Source organism: Herpailurus yagouaroundi, unplaced genomic scaffold, assembly GCF_014898765.1.
Source record: "Herpailurus yagouaroundi ecotype Mexico unplaced genomic scaffold, PumYag 191, whole genome shotgun sequence".
Classification (NCBI taxonomy): Eukaryota; Metazoa; Chordata; class Mammalia; order Carnivora; family Felidae; genus Herpailurus; species Herpailurus yagouaroundi.
Genome location: NW_024412422.1, coordinates 10,538,491 through 10,560,890, shown reverse-complemented (window position 1 = coordinate 10,560,890; position 22,400 = coordinate 10,538,491). Strand labels below are relative to the sequence as shown.

General features: G+C 44.1%; 1 protein-coding gene across 5 annotated transcripts in view; it reads right to left on the bottom strand.

Annotated features, from left to right (window-relative positions):
• Positions 1-9,937, bottom strand: part of HECTD4 (HECT domain E3 ubiquitin protein ligase 4) — a 189,591-nt gene extending 179,654 nt beyond the window's left edge. For 3 of the 5 annotated variants that reach the window (XM_040443842.1, XM_040443844.1, XM_040443845.1), the window contains exon 1: positions 9,599-9,936. In XM_040443842.1, coding sequence (XP_040299776.1) covers positions 9,599-9,775 — 177 coding nt within the window. In that variant the 5' untranslated portion in view covers positions 9,776-9,936. Of the gene's footprint in view, positions 1-9,598 lie in introns of all 5 variants that reach the window. The other 2 variants (XM_040443841.1, XM_040443843.1) reach the window with 1 other exon arrangement.
• Between the last annotated feature and the right edge of the window lie 12,463 nt (positions 9,938-22,400).

Here is a 22,400-nt window from a genome sequence, read left to right as displayed (position 1 = left end):
AAATTAAATTAAAAGTTAATATCAAGTATTTTTCATAGTTTGTTTTTAAAATTTTTAACGTTTATTTATTTTTGAGAGAGAGAGAGACAGACAATCCAAGCAGCAGAGGGGCAGACAGAGGGAGACACAGAATCCGAAGCAGGCTCCAGGCTCTGAGCTGTCAGCACAGAGCCCGATATGGGGCTCGAACCCATGAGCCATGAGATCATGACCTGAGCCCAAGTCGGACACAACCGACTGAGCCACCCAGGAGCCCCTTTTCATACAGTTTTAAAAAAAGAAAAGGAGAGAGAAGTAGCTGCACATAAAAGAAAATTTTAAGACAATCTGAGTCGAAACAGTCTACCTAACAACTACCATGCACTAAGAACACACTTCAGGGGCCAGGGTGTCTCTTCCCAGAGCAGGCAGCTCCCTGGCGATGCTGGCCTCTGGCAGCATCCCCAGATCATCAAAATAAGAAGTTGCTCTGTCCTGCCTAAATATGCACATGGTCTGATTAACTGGATTACTGACCAAAACGAGTGGATGTCAGAAGACAAGGAAGATCAAGCCACAAGACAGGTCCTCTGAAGCGTAGGGATAACCGAACACTCTGGCTTGTTTCAGCTGACCAGGGTTCAGCATGCATTCCCAGGTACCCAATTACATCTACTGGCTTCCTCTTACAGAGCAAAAGCCATTGGCTTAAGCAAATAATAAAATCAAGCAAATCCATGAGTTCTAGAATAATCTCTATGAGGGTGTAAGGAAAAGGGGTCCTAACAAACACTGTCACTCAGGAGTATAAACTAAAACAGTCACTTTGGAAAGCAATTTGGCAATATCTATTAAAACTTAAAAAAGGGGCGCCTGGGTGGCTCAGTGGGTTAAGCATCCGACTTCGGCTCAGGTCATGATATCGCGGTCCGTGAGTTCGAGCCCCGCGTCAGGCTCTGTGCTGACAGCTCAGAGCCTGGAGCCTGTTTCGGATTCTGTGTCTCCCTCTCTCTCAGACCCTCCCCTGTTCATGCTGTCTCTCCCTGTCTCAAAAATAAATAAACGTTAAAAAAAAAAATTAAAAAGATAAATAAAACTTAAAATGGTCACCTATGATCCAGGATTCTACTTCTCAGGAGCCACTGGAGAGAAATATTCCAACATGTGCACAACAGACATGCAAGGTAGGTACTGAAGGACCAATTTTCATAGTGAAAAACTGAAAACAACCAAAATACCCATTGTGGTAACCTGAATAATGCTCCCTACCGAGATATTTAAGTCCTAATCCCCAGAACCCGTAAAAGTGATGTTGGATGGCAAAAGGGATTCTGCAAATGTGATTAAATTAAGGATCTTGAGATGGAGAGATTACCTTGGATTATCTGGGGGGGAAAGGGACTCCAAAGGTCCTTACAAAAGGGATGCTGGAGGAGCCCATTAAACAAGACCTGTGATGACAGGCCAGAGACCAGACTGACACACTCTGAAGACGGAGGAAGGAGCCACTAGAAGTTGTGGTCAAGGCCAGGGAACAGATTCTCCCCTAGAACCCGCGGAAGGAGCCAGACGTACCCACAGCGGGCTTGGACCTGGTGAGACTCATTCTGGACTTCCGGTTTCCAGAAACGTAAGAGTAAATGTAAGAACAAATTTGTGTTGTTTTAAGCCACTAAGTTTGCGATGATTTGTTAGTATAGCAACAGGAAGCTAATACACCCATCAATCGGGGAATGGCTAAATAAACCAGTATTTCGGGAGTCCCAAGCAGCCCTTAAAAAAAAGAAAAACGCGGTAAAAAAAAAAAAAAAATGTGGTAGATCTATAGAGAGAGATATAGGAAGGTTAAAACATACCATTTAGTTTAAAAAGTTACAAAACGAGGGGCACATGGGTGGCTTAGTCAGGTAAGTGACTGACTTCACCTCAGGTCATGATCTCACGGTTTGTGGGTTCGATCCCCACGTGAGGCTCTGTGCTGACAGCTCAGAGCCTGGGGCCTGCTTGGGATTCTGTGTCTCCCCCTCTCTCTGCCCCTCCCATGCTCTGTCTCTCTCTGTCTCTTAATTATAAATAAACATTTAAAAAATGGTAATAATAAATAAATGTTACAAAAATTTTTTAAAAAGTTGAATGCTTAACTGACTGAGCCACCAGGCACCCCTGTTTTTCTACTTTTTATGAGGATGTATTCATGTATTCATTTAAAAAATTTTGGGGAGGGGGCGTCTGAGTGGCTCAGTCAGTTAAGCGTCCGACTTCAGCTCAGGTCATGATCTCACGGTTTGTGAGTTCGAGCCACACGTTGGGCTCTGTGCTGACAGCTCGGAGCCTGGAACCTGCTTCAGATTCTGTGTCTCCCTCTTCTCTGCTCCTCCCCTGCTCATGCTCTGTCTCTGTCTCTCAAAATAAATAAATAAACATTAAAAATTTTTTTAATAAATAATAATAATACATTTTTAATGTTTATTTATTTTGACAGAGGGCAGAGAGAGAGAGGAGAGAGTGAATCCCAAGCAGGGTCCACACTCAGTGCAGAGCCCAACTCAGGGCTCAATCTCACGACCATGAGATCATGACCTGAGCTGAAATCAAGAGTCAGATGCTTGGAGTGCCTGGGTGGTTCAGTCGGTTAAGCTCCTGACTTCAGCTCAGGTCATGATCTTGCAGTTCATGGGTTTGAGCCCCGCATCGGGTTCTGTGCTGACAGCTCAGAGCCTGGAGCCTGTTTCAGATTCTGTGTCTCCCTCTCTCTCTGCCCCTCCCCCACATGCACTCTGTCTCTCTCTGTCCCAAAAATAAATAAACATTAAAAAAAAAAAAAAACAAAAGAAACTACCACTTTCTGAGAAAAAAAAATTTTTTTTAAAAAAACAAAAAAAGAGATGCTTAACTGACTGAGCCACCCAGGCACCTCCATTTTAAATTTTTTTAATTGAAAAAAAATCTTAATTTAAATTTAAATTAAAAAGATTGTTTGATGGATACATAAATTGTGTTAAAAAATTCAAGATCAAAGTAGCAGTTATATAATATCTGCAGTCTTCTCTCCTTTTGAAGTAACTATGCATTTGTCCCATAGTTGATCACCTGCTGTTATTTACATTTGTCTAGAACTATTGACTAAACATCTTAGGAAGCAGACCTCACTCCTTGTGTTCATCCCACAAGTACCATTGTAAAACAAGATGGAAAAAGGGGAGGGAGGAGAAAGCACAGGGCCCTTTCGGGACTTGACATGCCTTTCATAATTATCACCACAGGTAACTTATTACTTGGGAAAGAACAGGTGCATGACAATCCACCCAGTAGCCCTGGCCAACAGGTGGCATTTTGTGACAGTCCATATGGAAGCCAAGAAGACAGATAATAATCAAAACTGATTTACTTAGCAAGAGCTTAGACATACAATTGGAGGAAAACTGAAATGTTATCTCATTTGTCTAGCCATACTGCAAACAATTGGGAAGGAAGAAAATTCCAGAGGCATCATACACACACAAAAACCCTACCATCTCCACTATCCACTACAAGAAAATAAAATCCTGCTGAAGGCACAGTTTTGCTTTCATATACAATGCTCAGCTGACTGAATATGCAATAACTTCCCAACAATGTAGCACCTTATAAAGGCAGTTCATACACTGTAAGTATATAAATAAGCACATCCCTCCTTATCTGGTCCTTACGTTAACCCTGTTATCGCTCTCCTCTTACAGATGATGAGACAGTTAAACATGATTTTAAAGCCTGGACCCTGGGCTAGAGTCAGACCAGCTTCGCTACTCACTGTATGACCTTTGTCAAGCTACTTCATTTCTGTGCCACTGTCTCCTCATTTGTAAAGTAAGGGTAACAATAGTAACAACCTTAGAAGGTTTTTGTGAGTGCTGAATGAGATCATGGGTGTCAAGTGCTTGGCACAGAGCCTGGCACACAACATGCTGACACTGTGGTCAGGGTGGTAAGTAGAGGTGGGGACAATGATGACAGAGAAGTTGCAGTGGAAGAAGAAACCAGGGATTACTAAAGGCGTGGCATTTGCCCAAAGTCACACAGCCGGTAAGGGGCAGAGCTGGAACTTCAGTCCCAGTCTGACTCTTCAAACCTGACTTTGACCTCTAGGTAATTCTGCCTCCCACAGTCCTCAGGTACCTCATTCTAACTTTATAGCTAACCAGACAAACCTGAGAGCTGCTTGAGCCATTTGTCCAAGCTCACCAGCTCTTCTTCCAGTGCTCATTTCTTTCTTTCTTTTTTTTTTTTTTTTTTTTAAGTTTATTTATTTGGGGGCAGGGAGGGGCATAGAGAGAAGCAGACAGAGGATCCGAAGCAGGCTCTGTGCAGGGCTTCAACTCACAAGCCGTGAGATCATGACCTGAGCTGAAGTCGGACACTTAACCGACTGGGCGCCCCTCTTCTTTCAGTGCTCATTAATTACATGGTAATTAATTCTACTGGTGAGCAAAGGTAGTTTTATTCACTTATTCATTAACTCTTCCCAATTGAGAATTTGGAATTCTATAAAAGTACATAAGCCCCTTCCAAAGCATTCTGACCAAAAGATAAAAAGGCTGGTGGTATCTTCCTAGGAGAAGACATCAACATTTATAAATCTAAATTATCATCTCAAAGGTTTCATGTGAGTGTATCCTAAGCATTCAGAGCCTTAACTTATTCCAGGGCATCTGGGTGGCTCAGTCAGTTGAGTGTCTTGACTTTGGCTCAGGTCATAATCTCATGGTTTGTGGGTTCGAGCCCCATGTCAGGATCTGTGCTGACAGCTGAGACTAGAACCTGCTTCTGATTCTGTGTCTCCCTCTCTCTCTGCTCCTCCCCTGCTCACTCTCTCTCTCTCTCAAAAATAAACAAACATTAAAAAAAAAAAAAAAAGCCTTAACTTATTCCAGATGATCAACTCCTCCCTTACTTAGTAAAATAACAAACAAAAAATCCTCCTGAGCCTTGGTTCATTTCCTAGATAGTATCAGTAAAGCATACTGGGCTTGTGTGGAGTTTGTTTGTTTGTTTGTTTTAGTGAGATCAAACAGGCATACAGTAAACTGCATACAATTAAAACGTACACTTTGATGAGTTTTGACCTATGTATATATACAACCATAAATCCATCACCATAATCAAAACAGGGAGCACATCCATCACCCAAAAGTTTCCTCGTGCTTTTTTATAACCCCTTTTCCCATCCCTTCCAACCCACCTTCATTCCCAGGCAACCACTGACCTGCTTCCTGTCACTATAAATGAGTCTGCATTTTCTAGAATTTCATATAAGTGGAATCTTACAAGATGAATTCCTGTTCGTCTAGCTTCTTCCATTCAGTATAAATCGCACTTGTTTATCCATTCACCTTTTGGTGGATGTTTAGATTGTTTTTTCCAGTGTTGGGCAAGCACAAATAAAGTTGCCCTGAACATTCATGTTCAAGTCTTCTGAATTGGTGTGAGTATGCAGGTATGGGGTGGGTCCTTATAAACAGAATGAAAAATCCAGAACACTAACCAAAATGCCTGAGTTCAAAATTAATCTCCACTGTAGAGTATAAAATATCTTGGCCAATTTGGGACAGTCAATTAGCTTCCCTGTCAACATCCATATATGCAATGCCTGCCCCCACTGGAGTTTATAAGGAAAATGAGATAGGAAGCGGAAATCTTTTGGAACTTCCACAAATAAGCTATTGCTTTTTTTCTTGTAAATGCCCTTAGAAAAACAAAAAGACTAACGTTCTATGAAACGTAATGCAAAATGCAATATTTGAGTTGTCATTTTTAAGTTCTTAAGAATTTCTTCAATTTATATTTATTTCACACTTAAAAAAAATTATTTCCTACATGCTTTCACTTTCTGCCAACAAGATAAAATTAAAATAAACACAGGTAGCTATTTTAAACACCCCAAAGAAACCTCACTCTGCATTTCTAATACACGGCAGTGGATTCAAAGTCCTCATCTACCAGCCCTACTCGATCTGCATCCCAAGCTCTCCATCTCCTATCACTCTCCTCTTCCCCTTGGCTTCCTGGGCTCAGAGCACCAAACTAAGGATGCTGAGGATGCTTCCCTCTGAGGGACTTGGCTCCTCTGTCTAGGATGTACTTTCCCCAGGAGCCATATGGTACACTCACTCTCTCTTCCTTCAGGTCTCTGCTCAAATGCCATCTTGTGCTTTCCTGTCCTGCCCATCCTACATGAAACGGAGCCCTTCCCCCCATTCCTCCCCATTCCTCCCCATTCCTCCTACCCACCTATACTTGTCTCCACAGCACTTATCATTTGACATATTACATATACATAATATGTGTTTGATTACTGGTTATTGTCTATATCCTCCCACTAAAATAAAAGTTTTTTAAAGACAAAGATTTTATTTTATCCTCTGCTGTGTCCTCAACACCCAGGACAGTGGGCCCCACCCACTGCTGAATTCTACAAATACTTCAAGAAGAAATGTGTTGATTACACCCTATTTATTGATTTCAAAAATAAATGCTGGGGGGCCTGGCTGGCTCAGTTGGAAGAGCATTGATCTCAGGGTCATGAGTTCAAACCTGCCCTTGGGTGTAGAGATTACCAAAAAATAAATAAATAAATAAACTTAAAAAAAAAAATTCTAAACTTCTGTTTAGAATTAACTAGGAAGAAATTTTAATTCAAATGTTGTGCTCTTGCTTAAATTAAAATGCTAAGTCAATGTTGATCTACTTTGTAGCATGGGTTCTTTTTTGAAATTGACATTTAACTTTGAGCAGCACTTACACAGTGAAAAGAACAGTGGAATTCAAAGGCAGGATAACTAGCTTCACTGCCAAGTCATAGCCTCTCCTGATCTCAGATAACTTCTCTCTAAAATGAGGGAAGCACTTATCTCCAAGGTCCCTTCTTGTTGCAAGGTTCTGACACTCTACTGTAGTTACTGCACACGTATGCGTTAAGTTTGCCAATCATAAATTTGTTGGCTTAAATGTTTGTTTTTTTAATTATTTCTGAGAAGAAAGGTGGTGGGGCGCGGGGGGAACCAGAGAATCCCAAGCAGGCTCCGTGATGTCCACACAGAGCCCAACAAGGGGCTTGATCTCACAAACTGGGAGATCACGGCCTGCACCAAAATCCAAAGTCAGACGCTCAACTGACTGAGCCACCCGGGCTCCCCATAAATTTGTCAGCTTAATCCAAATTTGTCATGATCCGAAACCGTCACCTGAAGGACTCTATGTCACTAGAAAACCCTGTGGAAATATGGCCACTGGTTAGCCAGGTGTCCACTGCAAGGAGAGGCTTGGAAGACTTTGCAGGGGTGGCAGCATTTCAAAAGTCAGTTTTTAAAAAGGTGATGAACTTCTAAGCTTCCTCAAATATGAAAAAGAACACATTACTAGAAAGGGAATAAAGATACCTGTTCACTACTCTATCTTTAGCCAGTTACGAAATTTTAAATAATTGCAAATATGAGTATCCTACTGCATTGAAAAACAGCACAAGATTACGATAAGAAGCAGATGTGTTGGAGACCAACAGACCTGGGTTAATGTCCTGGCTCCGCGTGAGGGATGTTGAGCAAGTCACATACACACTCTGCGTTTACTTGCCTCATCTGTACGGTGGGTGTAACATTTATAGTTGTTACAACGGGTAACAGTATTTAACTACCAGGATCCTTTGGGGAACTTAATAAAATGATGTTTGACACACAGGATACCCTTAGGATTGCCATTAAATAACTAAATGCAAGCACGCCCACACAAACACAAATCTAATAGCCACAAAAACATTCTTAGCTATCCATTTCTACTGATACTATATGGCCCGTATAACGTGGAAAGAAATGAAAAAAGTTCTTCACCACTGACAGTCATAAATATTTATCACCCATACACATACTGGTTTCTGAGAGGTCAGAACCTACATTTTCTTTAAGAGTGTTTTAAAATTCACCAAGCCAGAGAGGTTCTTTCTTGAAGATCATTCTTCTGTGGAAACAGCTGACAAATACTCAATACATTTATGCAGTAAACATCTTGGGAAAGCCAACTTAATAGCTCAGGTATTTTTAACTACTCCTACCTTCTTAATACTGAAAATAAATAAACTACATTACGTATAAAATTGTGGGATCCGTGAACTTAGTCTCTAAGGAACAAAGAGCATCCACTTCCCACATTTCAGATACAACAAAGTCAATTAAATAAAAAGATTCCACCATCATAGCATAATGCCCTTTGAGTTTTCAACCCATAAGACACTCAGACGCTTCCTTTTTCTAGAATAGGCCCAAATGAGACATAATAAAACTACGATTCCATGTTAGGAATTCCCTACCAACTTGTTATCTTCCCTTTTCGGTGGCCAGGAAGTCAATTAAGAGTTCACAGCTCAAATCCAGACACAAAACGCAGGGGAACGCACTCGCATCTCAAGAACGCCCAAGCGTCTTGGCCACCGCGATCTGATCGCTACCGTTTCCAGAAACACACAGTAATGGGTTTTAATCCATTTCTATAAACGCTCCTTGTGCTGCAAGCCAAAGTGCACGCAAAACCGCAAAACACAAAAGATTCCTCACATTCCGTTTTTAGCCAGAAGACAAGGCCATCCTCCCCGCGCCCTACGCGCCCTACCCCAGAAAGTCCTCCTTGCGACACTGAGAATTTCATGAACCCCCCGGTGCTACCTACACATCAAAATATCATCCCACAGAGTGGAGGGGGTGCAGCGTCAGCATCGGCTGGCCTCGATGAAACGACACAGCCAGTATTCTCACCTCTGGGCAAACACGAAACCAAGTGAAGTCGGTGGAAAGTTCTCATCAACCGAGCATATTTGGTTTCCTTCTGCCCCCAAACCCGACATCACAATTGCGGAGATTTGCTTTTGCACCTGCCACGGCCCGTAAGCCTCGGCTTCTTGGCGACCCTCGAGCTCACAAAAAAAAAAAAAAAAAAAAGGCCTTGAGGCCTAAAGCGCCCGTGACCCTTTGCGGAGAGCGCAACGTAGGGCCCCTGAAGCATCACCCTCGCTGTCCACACCGCCCGCTTCCCTGACAAAGGCCCCGTGTCAATCCGAGGCACGGCACAGACAAGTTGCTGGATTGCCCATCACGGACCGACAGCTGCCACCAACCTCCCCCGGGAGAAAAAAAATCCACACAGAACTGGGAATGAAAAAGGGCGAGGTGTACAGCGTTAAAATTAAAATGTCCCCAGAGCTAAGCAACCTGGGTGTGCCCTGGAAGTGAGTCCGGGGGGTCCGTGGGGGGAGGGGAGCGAGCGAGCCGGGGAGGCGCCGGTGGCTCCTCCAGAGCGTGAAGGCCGTGCCGGGTGACAGTCTAATAAAATGCCGGGTGTCGGAACGTTCCGAATGAAACCACAAACGCAGTCCCCGGCGGGCTTGAGGCCCCGAGGCGGCAGGGAGGCGGGCGGGCTGCGGACCTGCGGCCGCGGCCCCCCACCTGTCCGCCCCGCGCCCACACACCTGCCGGGGGCAGCCTTCGGGGGACCTCGGGGCCGGGGTGAGGCAGAGGCGTGACGACGGCCCCGATGCCGGGGATGCGGGGCGGGTGGGCTAATCTGCTGGCCGAGGCCGGGGAGCAGCCTCGCTCACCTCCAGGTCGGTGTCGGCGGCCTCCGGGGCCCCGAGGATCTCGCTGGGCAGCTCGGCCAGGTCGGTGACCCGGATCAGCCCGTCGTGCAGGAAGATGGTCTCCTCCTTCACCGAGAGCCACTGCGCCGAGTCCGCGGCCGCCGCCGCCGCAGCCGCCGCGGCCGCCGATGAGCCCATGGCCCCGGGTGAGGGCTTGGCGGTGAGGAGTAGCCGCCCGGCCCGGGAGAGATGCGAGCAGGAGCCGCCGAGATCACCAGTCCATAGCAGCAGCCGCCGCGCCCGCCTGCAGCGCCCCGCTCGCCGCCTCGCCTGTGCAGCTCCGCCCTAGGCGGTCCGATCCGCCATCCCCCCCCACCCCCGGCCCCGGAGACCCCAGCCCCGCCGCCACCGCCGCCGCCCTGAGGAGCAGGACCCGCCTCTGCCGCTCGGCAGCCAACTGTCAGTGAGACGCCATGTTGGGGGCGGGGCTCCCGGCATGCCCTGCGGAGCGGACAATACAGGCTCCGCCCACCCGCCTGGCCCCGCCCACTCCGGGCCGCCAGGGGCTCACAGGTCTGCAGGACCGGTGCTTCGCCTCTGGCTCGGTTTTGCCCTCCGACTGACCTTCCCCGCCTCCTCTACCCCTAGCCGTTTGGGGGCGCCCTGGGTCTGCTGTCTACCGGGAGAAGCCACCGCCTCCCCTCCTCTCCCTACTCAGGTGTGCACCCCTTGCAGTGGCCAGAGCCCCCAGCCTGGGCAGAACATAGCGGTTCACTCCCTGCTGCTTTCACATTTCAATGAGATACGTGCACAAATCCGGCACGGTGCACGCTTGTTCACAAGCACTTGGGAGAGCCTCACAGTAGGTACTTCATAGTTACTAAACTGTCTAGGAAACAATAAGCACTCAAAACCTGATGAAAATAGAGGTGCCTAAGTGGCTCAGTCGGTTAAGCCGCCAACTTTGGCTCTGATCATGATCTCCTGGATGGCGGGTTCGATCCCAGCCTCGAACTCTGTGCTGACTGCTTGGAGCCTGTTTCAGATTCTGGGTCTCCTTCTATCTCTCTGCCCCTCCCCGGCCTGCGCTCTCTCTCTCCCTCTCTTTCTCTCTCTCAAAATAAATAAACATTAAAAAAAAAAAAAACTAATGTAAATAAAGCACTGGTCACAATGCTTGGTGCCCCAAGTCTGGCACTGCATAAGTGTTCCCTAGTGGGAGTTGAAACTATTGTTATATTCCATCAGTATTTAACACTGATTGACATGCACCTTAAAAAAAGCACGCAGGCCCATTTTAGGAAAGAACTATGTGTGTAGAGAAAAATGTATTTAAGAACACATACCAAATTGTTAACATGAGTTGCCATGCAGAGAGTAATGGTTGAGGTGAATGTCATCTTTGTATTTTTTTTACAATTAAAAAAAAAGCACTCATTGGTATCACAGAACTTGAAAATGTATGTCCACAAAAAAAAAACATGCACACAGATGTTTCTAGCCGCTGTATTCATAATTTCCCAAACTTGGAAGTAACCAGGATGCTCTTCAGTAGCATCCAGGCAATGGGATATCATTCAGAGCTAAAAAGAAATGACCATCAAGCCGCGAAAAGACATGGAGGAGACTTCAAGGCATATTACTAAGTGAAAGAAGCCAATCTGAAAAGGTGACATAGTATGTGATTCCAACCATAGGACATTCTGGAAAAGGCAGAACTGTGGAGACAGTAAAAAGATCAGTGGTTGCCGAGGTTTTGGGGTGCGGATGAATAGGCAGAGTGTGGAGGATTTTTAAGGCAGTGAAAATACTTTGATACGGAAATGATGGATACATGTCATTATTCATTTGTCCAAATGCATGGAATGTACACCACCAAGAGCAAGCCATAATGGAAACTATGGACTTTGGGAATGATAATGTGTCAGTGTGGGTTCCTCACTTGCAACAAATGTACCATCTGGTGGGGGATATTGAAGATAAAGGAAGCTATGCATGTGTGGAGGCAGGGAGTATGTGGAAAATCTCTGTCCCTTCCTCTCAATTTTGCTGTGAACCTAAAACTGCTCTGAAAAGTAGTTTTCATAAAGAATAAATAAGCAAATGAATCACAAGGACATTAAGGTGTATTCCCTTTGATCCAGCAATTCAGCTATGAGGAAGTTGTTCCAAGGAAATAATCAGACCCATTGTCAAGGATGCACACACAGGGATGGACAGGTCCGTATTGTTTATAAGAGAAAAAATTATAACCAGTCTAAACATCCACCAATATGGAAATGGTTAACCATAATAATGGTATATCCATAAGATGAAATATTATGAAGCCATTCAGAATAATGTTTGTGAAAAATATTAATGCAAGTGAATGTTTACAATGTATTGCTAAATGGAAAAAAATCAGGCTAAAATAGTAAGGAAAATTTGGAATTTAACTATGTCTATGTACCATTGCATTTTTAAAAAATTTTTTTTAATTTAATTTTGAGAGAGAGGGACAGAGTGCGAGTGGGGGAGGGGCAGAGAAAAAGGGAGACAGAATCTAAAGCAGGCTCCAGGCTCTGAGCTGTCAGCACAGAGCTTGATGCAGGGCTCAAACTCATGAACCAGGAGATCATGACCTGAGCCAAAGTCGGCCACTTAACTGAGCCACCTAGGTGCCCCTACAATTGCATTTTAAAAATGACACAGCATGTGTGACTGTAGATACAGAATAAAAGACTGGAGGATATCATGCCTGATGACATATGGGTAAATTTCAGCAATGCACTGACTGGGGGACCTATGGTTTGTGCTTTGGAATGTTTTCCCAGTTTTCTTCCTAGAGCGTGTGTTACATTTGAGAAAAGCAAAAAAAAAATTTTTTTTAAAAAGCTATTGAACACCTAGGAATCAGAATACTTCTATTCATTTATCCACCATAACACCCTTCAGATGATTCATGAACAGCCCATTGTACAAGAACTGAAGCTCAGAATTAAGTGACTTGCACCTGCCTAGGAATTGGCAGAATCAAGATTTGAACCGATAGCAGGCTCCATCCTGCACTGCCTCCCTCCTAAACAAATAATTCTTATTCATGGCACTGTTAACAATCTCACGCCTCTTATAATGTTAAATTTCAATTTTATGATACTCATTCCACAAGCATTTGTTGAGCCTCTAGTAGATGTCAAATCCTGGGAAGCATATAGAATGGAGCTATATCTGAATCCCTGAAATAATACAGGAAAAATGGACTCCCTGCTCTCAGAGAGCTGGACAGTTCTAATAACGTATGTCAAAGATATTCCACAGAAAGATGGCTATGCTTCTCTTATTCTTTCAACAAATATTTCTTGATTCCTGCTGTATAACAGACATTGTGCTAAGGCAGAAAACTCTTCTCTCAAGGAAGACAACAATCTAGTGAGGGAGACAGACAAGGAGCAAAGAAATACTAAGTCCAGCAGTTCAGAGCAGATCAGTGCCATGAAAACAATGAAACAGGCCAATGGAATAAAATAACATTTCACAACAACCCTAGGAGAGAGGGAGTATTATTGTCGTCTCTTCCAGTTGGGACACCAAAGCTCCACTGGATACTTTGCTCAATGTCTGACAACCAATGACTATCAAAGCTCAGATGTGAACCCAGGTCTGTCTCATTCTACGATCCCAGCTTCCTTATTTTGGCTGTAAAGAAAGCACTTCTTTTCTTTTGCTTACAACTTCCCAACCTAATGCCAACCATCACAATTTTTAAAATGCTCGGGTTTTAGAATCTAAATAACCATCGGTGTAGCTCAGAGAAACATTCTCCTGCTCTTATTTTTATATTTCAAGATCAGGAGTCAAGATGCCCAGAAACTATTGTCCTTCACCCTAATTAATGAAAACAGCACATACCCAGGGCTGAAAGTCTTTAGACTGCATAATGAATAGTTATTTAATATTTTAGCAACAGTAATTAATTAGTCATAGGACTGCATGCCTGCCACCATACCATGATGAGGCAGCTGATGAATTAATATTTATAGAACCCCCTCTGGAAAAAGACCATTTACTGGGAATTTCTAGAATGGTCAGAAAGACAAAGAAAGTCCCCGGTCAAAAGAACTCTATGCTGGAAGCCCGGATGCAGAGAATCCAAATTAATCAAGACAACACACACACACACACACACACACACACACACACACACACACACCTATGCACACAGGAAACATCCATTCATAGGTTCATAGAAAAAAAGGTTTATGGTTTATGATTTATTTTCTTTGGAATTGTCCTTTCCACTCTTCCATTCAAAAATGAGGTTGAAGTATCGAGATGGGAAGAAAAGAGAAGGTTTTGACTGGGCAACCCTAAGTTGGAAGCAAACAAGCAGCATGAGAAAGCAGGAAAAATAGTGTTGGTAGGTTGGACCTCAGTTTCTCTTGGGAAGCATCTCCCCAAGAGAGAGCAAGCTTGTTGATGAAGACCATCTCCCTGCTGCCCCAGCTGCTGACGTGATGTTCACTGGCCTCAGCTCAAGCTGGGGCCCCTCTGGGATTTTGCAATATCTCTCCCTTCTGCTGGCTTTTCTGTACCAGCTGACTGTCTAAAATGAGCCTGTAATCCTTACTGGGCTCACAAAATACGAGTGTGGAGTGAAGATAAGTGGTCCTTGAAAAGCCTTAATAAAGCTTGAAATAGCTTTAAACAAAGCATCCATGTTAATTTTTAAGGTTTTTCAAAGCACCAAGGGAAAAAACACATGCACACATCTGCTAAATAGACACACACACTGACAGAAACTGTGGGGGAGATTGATTATTTCCATCTCACTAATCACAGTCTCAAAGAGGAAACATACACCTACTTAAAATCTTTTTTTTTCCAAATGATCTGGTAGATCTTGTTCTTTTTTTCTTTTTCCTTTTTTTTTTTTTTTTTTTTAATTCAAGGAAGATTATTTCGGATCAGGGGTGGGTCTATGAAGCGGCGGGGAAAGGAAATCGGATGAAAGATGTATTTGAAAACGGAGAGGGAGAAATTCTCCTTGGCGCTCCTTTGAATTACCATCGCTAAGGGACCAGCCTCCACGTTGATGAAAAGCCCAAAGATGAGGCAACATTGGGTGCAGCTCTCATTGGTAAAATCAAGCACCTTGGAGCTCTGAAAGTTGCTGTGTCCTCTCGCGCCCCCCTGTGGGCACCAGAGGCCTTGCTGCGCCGGAATTTAAAAATCCGACTTGCGGGGCGCCTGGGTGGCTCAGTCGGCTGAGCGTCCAATTTTGGCTCAGGGCATGATCTCACGGTTTGTGAGTTCGAGCCCCGCATCAGGCTCTGTGCTGACACAGGGCCTGGAGCCTGCTTCGGATTCGGTGTCTCCCTCTCTCTCTGCCCCTCCCCCACTCATGCTCCGTCTCTCTGTCTCAGAAATAAGCATTAAAAAAAAAAAAAATCTGACTTGCCAATTTGCAAAAATCTCCCCTGCTGCAAAAATTTAGAGGAAGAAATGGTACACCCCCCCACACACACACAAAGGAAAAGTGAGCAAAAGACACAATCGTAGAGTTTTCACAAAAGGAAAAACAAGCACTCTATGTTTTCATTAATTCAGTATTCCCTGAGTGCAAGAAGTCCTATCTGTGAGGGGGGGAGTGGAGCACATAGAGCAGAGACACCTGAGTCATATTTGGGGTGAGACTTGGGGGCCAGCAGGAGATCTAAAGCAGTGGTTCTCAACCGTGGAGAACCTACGTGATTTTTGCCTACCGGGGACATTTGGCAATGCCTGGATGAGTTTTTTCATCATGAAGGGGTTGAATGCTACTGACATCTAGTAAATAGAGGCCAGAGATGCGGCTAAACATTCTAGAATGCACAGAACAGTTCCCCGCTTCATGTTGACATTTGCATGCAACCCCCAAATGTCATTAATGTGGAGGCTCAAAAACTGACCAAAAGTGAGGACTGTAGTCAGGGGAAGGGTAGCAGTAGAGTTTTCCAAGCCTTCAGAATAGCATGTGTAAAATCTAAGAAGTGAGATAATAATGTACATTTAAAATAAAATAGTATGCAGCCATTGAAAAGAATAAATTTGAAGTTTTGACAGCAATATAAAATATTCATGGAATAGTATTCTACGAAGAAAATCAGATGTATGTAGAAATTTACATACATCCATAGGAACTAGATATGCACCTAGTAACTTGAAAATGGTTGTGTCTGATGAGCATAAGGGTATTTTCTCTTCAATATCCTTGTTACGAAGGAATTCAGTCTGAAGCAGCATTAGGATTCCAGAGTCACACCGGTGGGGGTTTTTATTCCCCACAATTTTAGTATAATTCAAGCTTGTGCCCTGGAAGTTACTTATTTTTGTGTCAGCAAGTTTCTTTCCCGTAAAAATTCACATCGGAGGTTCTAATGAGTTAAAAATCACTAAGTTGGGGGGCTCCTGGGTGGCTCACTTGGTTCGGCGGCCTTCAGCTCAGGTCATGATCTCATGGTCTGTGGGTTGGAGTCCCGCAACGGGTTCTGTGCTGGCAGCTCTGAGCCTGGAGCCTGCTTCCGATTCTGTGTCTCCCTCTCTCTCTGCCCCTCCACTGCTTGCTCTCTGTCTCTTTCTCAAATACTAAACATCAAAAAAAATTAAAAATCACTTAGGTGGTCAGATTCCTGCAACTGTCCATTTACTAACATATTTTAGTTTTCCCTTGTGTCCTCTAGACCCATGTCCATACAGAAGCTTTTGAAAATGCAAATATGATTGTCCTCTGGCTCTAAAATCCTGATCTCTCTTGACTTCCTCTGTTGCCCCACAAAATCCTCAGGATCAAGCTCTTGTTGGGCTACAGCATCAGTTCTCATGGTCCTCACCCCCTCTCTACCCACTGAACTAAAATACTCCTAGTTCACAGACTAGATATCATCATCATTCCCTTCTCTGGGCTTTTGCTGTAGTCCCGTGGTGGATTGGAAAATGTCTTCTCAATTCTTCACTTTCTCCCTTTATTAAAATTATACAGCCATGCCCTTTGTTATGAGACTGTACTAGTTGGAAGAGTGTTCCCTCCAAATTCATGTCCATCCAGAATTTGTGAATGTCTCCTTCTCTGAAAATAGGTTACATTACAGATATAATCAAGTCAGAATGATGTTATGCTAGATTTCGACACCAATCCAAAGACTGGTGTCCTCATAAGAAGAGGGAAATTTGGACAGACACAGAGACAGAGATCGGAGTGATGCATCTAGGAGCCAAGGAACGCCAAGGATCATCGGAAGGAAATAACCCTGCTGACACTCTAAATTTGCACTGCCAGCCTCCTGAACCGTGGGACTGGATTTCTGTTGTTTTAAACCGCCCAGTCAGTGCTGCTTTGTCACCGCCGCCCCAGGAGACTAATAGGGCAATTTCCTCAAACTTCCTATCAGAGCAGGTCAAATAGATCTCCCCTCCCCACTGAGGTCTTGGCCATGTGACATGCTTCAGCCAATGGAGTTTTAGCAGATGAGCAGAGGTTAAAATGTCTTTGTGTCCATTGGCACCCGCTTTGGGAGTTGCTGGTCCCCAAATGAGACGTGGCAGAACTGAGCCACCAGCCCCTAGCCTGGAGCTGAGCCCTCCAGATCCCAGCCCCGAAGTTCAGCCAACCCACAGCCTACCCACGGACCCTGGAGGGGTGAAACACATGCTTTTTATTGTCAACCACTAACAATACTGACATTTGTTTTTTGGTTAATCCCTAAATCCTGAGTGCCTGGCGTGGTGCTTAGAATAAAGTAGTTGCTCCATAAAGGTTCTTAGTGCTGAATCTGAAGATGCTGTGCAAGACTTCACACATTCATTTGTAAGGTGGTTTTACGGTTTGCATGTGCTACCCGCTCCCTATGCTCCCACCTCTCGGCTGCTTCTTCACCTCTTCTCAGTGTCCATTGTGATCTAAGAAGGTCACCCTGGCTTCTTTCAATTTCTTTACCAATTGTGTCGTTCCTACTGCTTGGCCTTGGCACTTGCTGTCCCCTAGCCTAGATGCACTTCCTCACCTGGGAAGCTTGTCAAACTCCTCATCCTTCAGGTCTCACTACCTCAGAGAACTCCCCTGGCCTCCCCAAACATCACAAATCCATCTCTTTCTCAATGTCTTTCCACACTATACCTTTTAGGATTAGTTAACTTCAATTAAATAATTACCAATGCAAATGTAGATGCTGGTCTCCCTGGCTAGACTGTAAGACACATTATGTCTACCACAGTGCTTGGCACATAGTCCGGGCTTAATACACAGTCGAAGAATCACTAGAGGCACCTGGGTGGCTTAGTCGATTAGGCATCGGGCTTCGGCTCAGGTCATGATCTCACGCTTTCTGAGTTCCAGCCCCAAGTCAGGCCCACTATCTCTCTCTCTCTTTCAAAAATGAATAAACATTAAAAAATTAAGGAAAATAAAAATAAAGTAAGAAGAAAATCACTAAATGAATTAATTCCGAGTCATCTTTTGTAGGGCAGTCCACATGTAGGGAAATTAATTGAAACAAGGTTCTGCTTTAATCATCTGAGGGGCAGCAGAGGACATGGTTAAGAGCATGCGTCCAAGGGCCAGACAATCCAGGTTCAAATCCCATTTGGAGGAATTACTTAACCTCTTTGCACCTTAGTCTTCCCATCTGTAAAATAGGAGCGATAGTGAAAAATACAAGAACCTGCTTCCTATAGTGGTAGTAAGGGAGTTAAAAGTATGTATCTTTGGGGCGCCTGGGTGGCTCAGTCGGTTAAGCGTCCGACTTTGGCTCAGGTCATGATCTTGCTGTCCATGAGTTCGAGCCCCGCGTCGGGCTCTGTGCTGACAGCTCAGAGCCTGGAGCCTGTTTCAGGTTCTGTGTCTCCCTCTCTCTTGGACCCTCCTCCGTTCATACTCTGTCCCTCTCTGTCTCAAAAATAAATAAATGTTAAAAAAATTTTTTTTAAAGTATGTATCTTTTTAAGAAAAATTTTAGATGGTATTTTTAATGTTTATTTTTTTGAGAGAGAGGGGGTGAAGGGGCAGAGAGAGAGGGAGACAGAGGAAACAAAGAAGGCTCTGTGCTGACAGCACAGAGCCCGATGCAGGGCTTAAACTCACGAACCATGAGTTCATGACCCAAGCCGAAGTCAGCCACCCAGGTGCCCAGGATTTAAAAGTATAGCTCTTAATGTGAAAAGCAGTATGGTGGTCCCTCAAAAAATTAAACATCATTACCATACAATCAAGCAATTCCACTTTTTCTTAAGATTGTCAACGCAAAGCCCAACATGGGGCTCGATCTCACAAACCATGAGATCATGATATGAGCTAAAACCAAGAGTTGGATGCTTAATGGACTAAGCCACCCAGGCCCCCGCTTAAGGTTTTAACTAATCTCTACACCCAACATAGGGCTTAAACTCGTAACCCAGAGATCAAGAGTAACATGCTCCATGGACTGAAACAGCCAAGTGCCCACGCTTCTTTTTTAAAGGTACTGTTTAAAATAACTTTTTTTGGGGGGGGGGGGGGCGCGCCAGGGTAGCGCAGTCAGTTAAGCGTCTGACTCTTGATCTCAGCTCAGGCCGTGATCTCCGTGTGTGGGTTGGAGCCCCACATCGGGCTCTGCACTGATGGCGTGGAGCCTGCTTCAGATTCTGTCTCTCCTCTCTGCCCCTCCCCAGCCTATGTGCTCTCTCTCTCTCAAAATAAATAAACTTAAAAAAAATTTTTTTAATGTTTATTTTTGAAAAACAGAGCACAAGTCAGGGAGGGGCAAAGAGAGAGGGAGACACAGAATCTGAAGCAGGCTCCTGGCTCTGAGCTGTCAGCCCAGAGACCGATGTGGGGCTTAAACCCATGAACCGTGAGATCATGACCTGAGCCACAGTTGGACACTTAAACGACTGAGCCACCCAAGCAGCCCATAATCTTCAGAATTTTTATAACCTTGACACCCAACGTGGGACTCAAACTCATGACCCTGAGATCAAGAGTTGCATGCTTTACTGACTGAGTCAGCCAGGGGCCCCCAAGCAATTTCAAACATGATTGAAAGCAGGGACTTGAGTAGATATCTGTATGTCATGGCCACAAGAGCTTTATTCACAGTTGCCAAAAGGGAGAAACCACCCAAATGTGCATCCATAGGTGAATGAGTCAACAAAAGGCAATATACCCACACAAAGAAATAGGATTCAGCCATAAAAAGGGATGAAGTTCTGACACCAGCTAGAACATGGATGAACCTTGAAGAAATTATGCAAAGTGAGATAATCCAGACACAAATACTGTGTGATTCCACTCATATGAGCTACATAGTATTCTCTGTATTAATGATATTCATAGTATTCTATACCCAATCTATAGCTGTATCTCCGTCTAATACAGAGAGAACAGGTAGAATAGAGGTTACCGAGGCTGGGGGGAGAGGGAAAGGGGAGTCGTACAGGACTTCAGTTTAGAATGACAAAAACGTCTAGAGATGGATGGTGGTAATGGTTGCACAATACGAACTGTACATTTAGAAAAGTTTAAAATAGTACATGTTGTTACATATATTTTACCACAATAAAGTAATTCTAACAGAAGTACATACTTTAACTGCTTGGCACATACTCAGGACCACAGTATTTGCTATTGTGATCATCTGAAAGGTAAGTGAATAAGCAGCAAAACAAGGATTCAAAACTAAGTCCTTTGATCCCCAAAGCTCTGACTTTAACCTCTAGTTTCCAATTGACCTGCACTCAATGGTTATTTTTTGAATGTATTATTCCACACCTTTTTCCCAAAGAAATTCCCATTTTATTTAAACGTGTTATTGTTGAGAAAGAGAGAAAGAGAGAGAAAACACAAGTGGGGTAGGGGCAGAGAGAGACACAGAATCCAAAGCAGGTCCCAGGCTCTGAGCTGTCAGCAGAGCCCGATGTGGGCTCAGAACCACATGGTCACTTTGCCACCTAGGCGCCCCAGAAATTCCCATTTTATACTTGTATAATGTATACTTGTACAATGGGGAAAGCCAGAGCATTATTGTCTGTCCTTACGTGTCATTTGTACCTTGACACTATTTTTTTTGAATTACACATGGAAGAGCAGCACCGAACTCAGTACAACACTTACTAGAGCCGCCAACACTGGGAATCAGGCCCTAGGCCTTGGTCACTACAGCTTGGGAGGTGATGTAGGCTGAATAATGGTCCCAAAGTGTGTCTATGGCCTAATGCCCGCCCCCCGTGTACGTTACTTCATTTGGCAAAAGGGATTTGGCATGTGTGACTAAGCTGCACATTGTGACATGGGGAACGTGGTAGAGCACATAGATAGATCTGGTCTTTGTCCCCTAACCTAACACAGAGCTCTTAAAGCCCATTGAATTTCCCAAGTGGTAGGGGTATCTTTTTTTATTGCTAAGAAGCTCCTTTAGATCATACCTGAGTGTATGCTGATGAGGTGACTTACAGGACGAGACCCTACCCTCAAGAAGGGACCAATCACCAGAAAGCCCAACTGATTATAAGGTGGGAACTTTCAGCCCTACCCAGACTTAAGGCAGGGAGGGAATGGGGGTACTGGGCCTGGGGTTCAAAGAAGCTGGGAATTATAAGGTTTGATGAACTTCTGGGTTGGTGAACACGTCAGTGTTGGAGAGGACATGCAAACTCCATGCTACTCCCCACCCTTACCTTGTGCTATACACTTCCTCCATTTGGCTGAGTTGTATCCTTTACAGTAAATTCAAGTAAGGCGCTTCCAAGTTCTGAGTCATGATAGCAAATTATTGAATCTGAGGAGGGTTGTCAAGTAGCCAGGTCAAAGAGGGATGACCTGGGAGGTGGGAGGGGTCTACTGCTTGTAATTGGTATCTGATGGGCCAGAGAGAAGAGTAGGCTGAAGAAACGGGCCAATCAGAGGGTCTTGTGTTGTGGCCAAGATGATTTTGGAACTGAACCTGAGTGATAAACAGCCACTAAAAGGCCGTAGCCAGAAGTGACATGTTTAGATTTGTTTCAAAAATGTATCCAAGCACATAGCTATGTATCTACTCAAGAGGCTAGAATTAAAAAGATAGGGCACCTGGCTGGCTCAGCTCATGATCTGAGTTTGTGGGTTCAAGCCCTGCATCAGGCTCTGCACAGTATGGAGACTGCTTCGGATCCTTGGTCTCCCTCTCTCTGCCCCTCCCCAGCTTGCGATCTCTATCTCTCCCTCTCAAAAAAATAAACATTAAAAAAGAAAAAAAAGTGAAAAAAAAAAAGACCATCATGGGGATGTGACATACAGCAAGGTGACTCTAGTTAACACTACCATATATTTGAAAGTTGCTAGATTGTGTAAATTCTCACAAAAAATTTCCTAACTACATACGGTGATGGATGGTAACCAGACTTACAGTACTGATCATTACATTGTACACCCGAATCTGTCAATTCTCTCAATTAACAAAACTGAAAATACCAAGTGCTGGCAAGGGAGTGGAGTAGCTCACACATTGTTGGTGGGATACAAAATGGAAGTCTTAGCAGTTTCTTACAAAGGTAAACGTGTATTTACCATACAACCCAGCAATCCCGCATTTTCATCCAACAGAAATGAAACACATCCACACAAAAACCTGTATGTGAATGTTGATGGTGGCTTTATTCACCATCTCCAGGAACTGTGAACCACCCAAAGTTGTTTGGTGGGTGAATTTTAGGGAAGTTAATACAATGATATAATGGAGCAACAAATGACCGAAAAACCAAACCATGAATATGAACGAATCACAAAAACGTTATGCTAAGTGGCATATTATAAGACCTTCTGTAAAAGGCAAAACTACACCTTACAGAAATTTGATGA